Source organism: Antennarius striatus, chromosome 11 (genome assembly GCF_040054535.1).
Source record: "Antennarius striatus isolate MH-2024 chromosome 11, ASM4005453v1, whole genome shotgun sequence".
NCBI classification, from domain to species: Eukaryota; Metazoa; Chordata; class Actinopteri; order Lophiiformes; family Antennariidae; genus Antennarius; species Antennarius striatus.
In genome coordinates this window covers 2,101,680-2,108,004 of record NC_090786.1, presented here as the reverse complement: position 1 = coordinate 2,108,004, position 6,325 = coordinate 2,101,680, and the positions used below count along the sequence as shown (strand labels likewise).

The 6,325-nt window shown below is 52.1% G+C and overlaps 2 protein-coding genes across 2 annotated transcripts; one reads left to right on the top strand and one right to left on the bottom strand.

Moving 5' to 3' along the window:
* Positions 1-83: 83 nt before the first annotated feature.
* On the bottom strand, positions 84-1,897 carry rps27a (ribosomal protein S27a). Its single transcript, XM_068326597.1, has 6 exons — positions 1,853-1,897; positions 1,690-1,754; positions 1,294-1,348; positions 587-672; positions 345-476; positions 84-270 (listed from the first exon to the last, which is right to left on the bottom strand). The coding sequence occupies exons 2-6, from the start codon at positions 1,735-1,737 to the stop codon at positions 121-123; spliced, it is 471 nt and encodes a 156-aa protein (XP_068182698.1). The 5' UTR covers positions 1,738-1,754; positions 1,853-1,897; the 3' UTR covers positions 84-120.
* On the top strand, positions 1,882-6,088 carry LOC137604067 (clathrin heavy chain linker domain-containing protein 1-like). Its single transcript, XM_068328001.1, has 10 exons — positions 1,882-2,388; positions 2,907-3,094; positions 3,176-3,264; positions 3,360-3,558; positions 3,977-4,185; positions 4,295-4,382; positions 4,457-4,575; positions 4,660-5,019; positions 5,114-5,290; positions 5,371-6,088. Exons 1-10 carry the CDS (start codon positions 2,212-2,214, stop codon positions 5,565-5,567), a joined length of 1,803 nt encoding a protein of 600 aa, XP_068184102.1. The 5' UTR covers positions 1,882-2,211; the 3' UTR covers positions 5,568-6,088.
* Positions 6,089-6,325: the final 237 nt, after the last annotated feature.

The following is a 6,325-nucleotide window of genomic DNA, read 5'->3' as shown; positions in this document are numbered from 1 at the left end:
CACGTGTCCTGTTTCTACTTTTCCCCTCATTCTGCTACCAGTTTTGTTTCCATAGTAACTGAGAGAGACCACAGAGGCGGGGCTTGTGTCAAACATTTATTATTAACACCATGTGTCGCTCTACTTGTCCTCTGGCTTGTTGAAGCAGTAGGTCAGGCAGCACTTCCCGCAGTAATGGCGGTCGAAGTGGCTCGCCATGAAGACGCCGGCGCCGCACTCGTCGGCAGGACACTCGCGCCGCAGCCGGTGGATTTTACCGTTCTCGTCCACCTGGGGGCGACGCATTCAGCCGGTTAGAAACATGAACGTCTGAGGGGTCCAATAAAACCCAGCCCCGCTCTCACCTTGTAGTACTTGAGCACCGCCAGCTTGACCTTCTTCCTCTTGTGCTTGTTCTTCTTGGGCGTGGTGTAGGACTTCTTCTTCCTCTTCTTGGCGCCGCCGCGCAGCCTCAGCACCAAGTGGAGAGTGGACTCCTGTAGAGGACCAGACGCTCAGTGTGGCCACAGGGCTAATGCTAAAGCACCAAGATCAGTCTACATGCTAAACATTCTGGTTCCTGTGTGTCCTCTGGCTCTGAGCTCACCTTCTGGATGTTGTAGTCCGACAGCGTGCGCCCGTCCTCCAGCTGCTTTCCAGCGAAGATCAGCCTCTGCTGGTCGGGAGGGATACCTGCAGACGAGTCACAGCCATGAGTCTTGACATATGAGCAAAATCCAAGATACGAGGTGGATGGATACATCAGTGAGTCCAAATGTAGTTCTTTACGCGTTGGTGGATGAATACATCAGTGAGACCGGATCTCGTTGTTGGTGGGAGTAAAGACGTAGCTCGTGTGTTCTCGTGACTTCTGCATTTGTTTACATAAAATATATCATTATACACAGGTAATGTGTTTATTGGTTGACAAAACCATCTTTTTTATAATTTAAGGAGTTTGGGAGCGTTTCTACAAACCTGGAACAGATTAAAATGACTTAAGTTTCACTAAATATGGAAATGTTTGACTTACGAGTTCAATCAAATTTAACTCTTATCTCCAGGTTCTGTTCTTCCTATTCTTTTTTACAGATAAAGCTTAATATTCTTCTTGATTGAATAGGATGGAGTTACTGGATTGTTCCTTTTAAGGTCAGCTGCTAACGAAATAGAATACACGTCCATGGTGGTGATGATCGATGACAGCTGATTTGACAGGAAGTCCCAGCAATGGAGTAATGACGTCATAGTGATCGGTATACCTGCAGCCCCAAACCGGCCCCGAACCCCCGTTCCAGACTTGGACCCACTCACCTTCTTTATCCTGGATCTTAGCCTTGACATTTTCGATCGTGTCCGACGGTTCGACCTGGGGGGGGGGAAGAGGGGAGGACAGGTGAGTGACTGGATCACGTGTGTGATCTAGACTCATCTGTGACGTCAGAATCAGTCTGGCTCAAACCCGGTCCGTCACACGTGTTTTGGTTGGCAGCTAAGTTAGTAGCTGTTAGCTTAGCACATTTACGGCTACAACCTCCGACAGCAGATCCGCTTCTCATTCGCGCATAAGAAACAATATCATAACGTGAGTTTTAACATATTAAAAACAGACTTTTAGCTCCGTGTGACCGGAAGTGGTAACATAAGTAACCCCAGCAGCCGCTTCTCGCCGCCGGATCCGTCCCCCCAGCCCGGCCGGGCTTCACCCACCTCGAGGGTTATGGTCTTCCCCGTGAGGGTTTTGACGAAAATCTGCATCCTGGCGTCTTTTCCACCTTCGGGAGAAAAGAATAAACTTTAAACGTGACGAAAAACGCATTAAAAAACACTTAAAAATGTAAATAACGTCCGAAAACCCGGAGCACCATCTTACCACAGGCTCACTCCTAATGGCGGATCATGAGAAGAGGACCTCCGCCGGGCGCGACGGGGTTTACCGCACCACTTTGCAGGGGCAAGGGTGACCTTTACAGCGCCTGATCGAAAATGTGAACATTTTGTTTGTTTTTTATTTGTTTACCTGCTTTTCCCAACTGCAAAGGTGTTCGTATTTAGGTACAAGCAATATTACGGTGTTTTCAGCTTTATTTAGAAACGGAGGCAGCCGTTTCAATTAAAAAAACTCAATTTCCCAGGGAGACGTTCGTTGTAACCATAGCAACGATGGGGGGAAAAAAAGCCGAGCTCCGGTGAGGACGCAGAAAGCTGAGGTTTAATCGGGAGTAAATCACCATGTCCGACCCCCAGAGCCGCAGCAGGCACCCCGCCGACGAGTTGTCGGTTTGCGGCTGCGATGAGAGTTTCTTCCGGTCTCTGACTGAGTTCACCGAGCGGGAGAAACGGTTCGGACCCGGTTCGGAGGGTCCGGACCGGGTCCGCCACAGCATCTACCGGTCCGTGTTTAGCCAGGTAACCGTTCAGGAGTGCTGACTCAGCGTCAAGATGAGTAAATAATGACACAGCAAAAGAAGTGGTTAAAAATTGGTGTGAAAATACTTAAAATAATTATAGGAAATATGATATGATGATGGTGGATCAATTTATAGATTCATAGCTGCTTGGTGTTTAAATCAAATGTGTTCCTGCTGCTAATTATCATAACAGTATTAGGGTGAATGTATGAGTTCTACTGTCACCAATAAATATACAGTTATGTAATATAATTAATAACAATATGTAATCAATAACATTTGTGGTCAATAACCTATTTAACCAATAAATTTAGTAATCAATAACATGTGAAGTCAAAAACATGTAAGCAATAACACAAAATCTATAGCACAATTTGTAATCAACAACATGATTTGTAATTGATGACATGTCTAGTCAATAACATGATATAAATAAATAAAATGTGTAATCAATAACATGTAATCAATTACACATGTAATAACACAATTTGTAATCAATAACGTCGTCCTCATCAGGTGATCTCTCGAGCGACGTCCTATCAGAGGCTCCTGCTGGCCATCAAGGCGGGGTATGATGACATCATCAGGGAGCTGCAGAGGAGGGCCGAGGAGGCGGAGTCGGTCCGGCGGACGCTGGCGGCGTCGACGTCCCGTGGCGTCTCGATGGCGACCTGCCAGAGACGAGCCGCCCAGCTGAGGCGGAGGTGAGTGTTTGTTTACACTGGGGGAGTGTGCAGGTTACCGTGGCAACCAGGTCAACAACAAGGGGTTCGGTCTGTTTCCAGGACCTCCGACCTCCAGAGGGAGACAGACGAGCTCCAGGAAGAGCTGAGGGGGCGGGTCGAGGCCAGGAGGGAGATCTGCAGGGTCCCAGGTACCCCCGGGCTCCCCGGTTCTGGTTCTGGATCTGGGTCTAGTTTTGGTTCTAGTTCTGGTTCTGCATCACCGTCCCTGTTCTGTGTCTCTCAGGGTTGACTGGGGTCCAGTCCGAGGACCCGGAGGTTCTGGACCGTCACCTGCGACACCTTGACGCCCGGAGAGCCGCCCTGCTGGACCGGAGGAGCCGCTGCGTCTCCCTGGAGGTCAAAACCCGATTGGACGACGAGCTGCAGACCGCCGAGCGCCGGCGGGACCGCCTGAGCCTACAGAACCGCTGTCTGACGGTCCAGTAAGACCCGACCCGCCGGCCCCGCCCCCGGTTCTGTTTCCCAGCACCGGCTCCGAGACGCGACGAGCCCTCACACGTCCAGACGGAGCCCCGCCCTCCACCGGGGTTAACGGGAATGCAGACGGTCCTGATCTGGGACCAGCGCCGACATTTAGAGGCTCCGCCCCCCGTCCGCGAGAAACCGCCGTCTGTCGAAACTTGAAGACACTCGCTGTCTGTGTGGGCGGAGTCTGAAAATGTCTGCCTGAGTGGGCGGAGTCTAAAAACATCCATCTGGGTAGGCGGAGTCTAAAAACGTCTGAGTGGGCTGAGTCGTAAAACGTCCGTCTGTGTGGGCGGAGTCTAAAAACGTCTGTCTGAGTGGGCGGAGTCTAAAAATGTCCGTCTGTGCGGGCGGAGTCTAAAATCGTCCATCTATGTGGGCGGAGTCTAAAAACGTCCGTCTGGTGTGGGCGGAGTCTAAAAACGTCTGTCTGTGTGGGCGGAGTCTACAAATGTCCGTCTGTGTGGGCGGGGCTTATCTCTGCAGGTCCCATCGTCTGGTCCTCGTCTCAGAACGTCTGTCCAGCCTGTCGGACGATAGACGGACGCTGGAGGATCTTCTGATGAGCATCCAACGACTTGAACGTGAGGCCCTGCATCCGTCATCCGTCGGACACCTCAGGCCCCCGCCGTGGCGTCCGCGGCGTCCGCCTGAGCAAGTGGCGTCTGTCAGCTTTCTCTCATTCGTCTACAGTGACGGATGGCGACGCCTTCACGCCCGACGTGGACGAGCATCCGACCGGAGTCGACCAATCCAAACAGCTGAGCGACCACCTGGACAGGTGCTGGGTTCGCCCCCCCCACTGATGATGTCACTAGCCCCGCCCTAACACCGTCTCTCTGCTTCCTTCTTCAGGTTCTCCGATCTCTTGGAGGCGGGGCGTTATGGCGAAGCGGCCCAGGTCGCCGCCGGATGTCCCGGGGGGGTCCTGAGGAACCTGGACGTCATGGAGATGTTTGAAAGTGTGTGGGGGGGTCATGGGGGGGCGCCGGGGGGCGTGGCCTTACGTTTCCTTACGCTTCATCCAATGTCCATCTCAGGTGCGGCGGTCCCGTCAGGCTCCGCCCCCCCCCTCCTGCTCTTCTTCCACGCTCTGCTAGCATCCGGCCCCCCCCAGGACAAACTCCCTGCCGTCCTGTCCCACCGGGTCGTCCTCCACGCCCTGCGGCTTGGCGCCACTCGGCTCGTTGCCCACGCCGTCGCCACCGACAGGTTGACGCCCTCAGAGGACTTGGGCGACGCCCTGACTGACCACGCCCTCCAGAATCGGGGGGGCGTGGCCGACGCATGTCTGGCGTGGGCCGCCGCCGTCTACGGGGCCTGCGGCGCCGACAGGAAGGTCGCACTGAGCATGTGCAGGAGGGGCCTGATCCACAACGCCGCCGCCTTCATCAAAGGCGCCGCTGGGCTCACGGCCGGTGTGTGTGTGTGTGTGTGTGTGTGTGTGTGTGTGTGTGTGTGTGTGTGTGTGTGTGTGTGTGTGCGTGTCTTACTCGTCTCTCTCTCTTCCAGACGACTGTCTCTGGGTTCTGGCTCGCTCCTCCTGCGCCCCCCTCCTCCTCCAGCTGTTGGCGGCGCCGCCGTCGGCCATCTTGTCGGTGGGCGGGGCCTGTTGCGCTCTTCTGGCGGGACCCCAGCAGCAGGACTTGGTTCTGGAGGTTCTGGACAGCTTCGTGAGCCGAGGACCAGGTAAAACCTTCAACCTTTAAAGTCATGTTTGCTCCTACTTGGAGGGGGCGGGGCTTCTGAACTCTGACATTTGACCTCAGGCGTTTTGGAGGAGGCGATCCTGGAGGACAGCCACTCCTCGCTGGACGATTGGACCCAGCTGGCATCCCTGTGCGCCGAGCTGAACCGGTCCGACCTGAGCCGAGCCATCATGGCGGTCCTGCTGGACCAGAACGGGACCCGAGTCCTGACCCCCGACCCCGAGGGGGCGCGGCTGGTGGAGCACATCTACCTGTGACAACCTTAACTAGGAGGTCATGTGATCACATGATTTGTCTGAGGACTATTTTCAGCGGTGGATTAATCCGCAGTTGGTGCTCCGACAGTGTTAGCGTGGAGCGCTCATACATGCTAACACACGCGCGTCCTCATGCTATAGATAGACTCAGGCCTGTGGGGGCGTAACCCGACACCCTGAGCTCCGCCCTCATCCATCAAATGTCTACGAAACTTCTTCAAAACTGCAAACATTAGCATGTGAGCTAAGGTGTTAGCATTTAGCTCCTCCAGAGTCTGGAAAACTGCTGACGTTCTGAGCGATAGCATGACACAGTGCTTCTACGTTTGTGACGTTCATCTGACCTACAATTCCTGAGTTCCCTGAATGCAGCCTAGCTAAACCAATAACCCCCCCTCCTCAGCACACACACACACACACACACACACACACACACACACACACACACACACACACACATACACACTTCAAACATGAAGCATAAGGTGGAGTTGGTATGTGGTTTATGTAATGAAGTTTATTTTGACACACTTTAACATTTAAGACATTATCAAAATATACTATATGTATATGTATATATATATATAATTTTATATATTTTTATATATAATTTTATATATTTTTATATATAACGTATAATTTTTAAATAAATTTTAGAAATTATATATATAGAAATAAATATTTTATCATATTTTATGTGCTGAAATAAAGATTATAAATGTTGGGCTAATATGGATTTAATTTAATAAAAACAACAG

Excerpts from the sequence above, each read along its gene's own strand:
- rps27a (XM_068326597.1), bottom strand. The coding sequence starts at position 1,737 with ATGCAGATTTTCGTCAAAACCCTCACGGGGAAGACCATAACCCTCGAG. Across the intron at positions 1,349-1,689 it reads GGAAGACCATAACCCTCGAG|GTCGAACCGTCGGACACGAT; the intron begins GTGGGTGAAGCC and ends CCCCCCCCCCAG. Across the intron at positions 477-586 it reads CGGACTACAACATCCAGAAG|GAGTCCACTCTCCACTTGGT; the intron begins GTGAGCTCAGAG and ends GGTCCTCTACAG.
- LOC137604067 (XM_068328001.1), top strand. The coding sequence starts at position 2,212 with ATGTCCGACCCCCAGAGCCGCAGCAGGCACCCCGCCGACGAGTTGTCG. Across the intron at positions 3,095-3,175 it reads GCCGCCCAGCTGAGGCGGAG|GACCTCCGACCTCCAGAGGG; the intron begins GTGAGTGTTTGT and ends GTCTGTTTCCAG. Across the intron at positions 4,186-4,294 it reads GAGCATCCAACGACTTGAAC|TGACGGATGGCGACGCCTTC; the intron begins GTGAGGCCCTGC and ends ATTCGTCTACAG.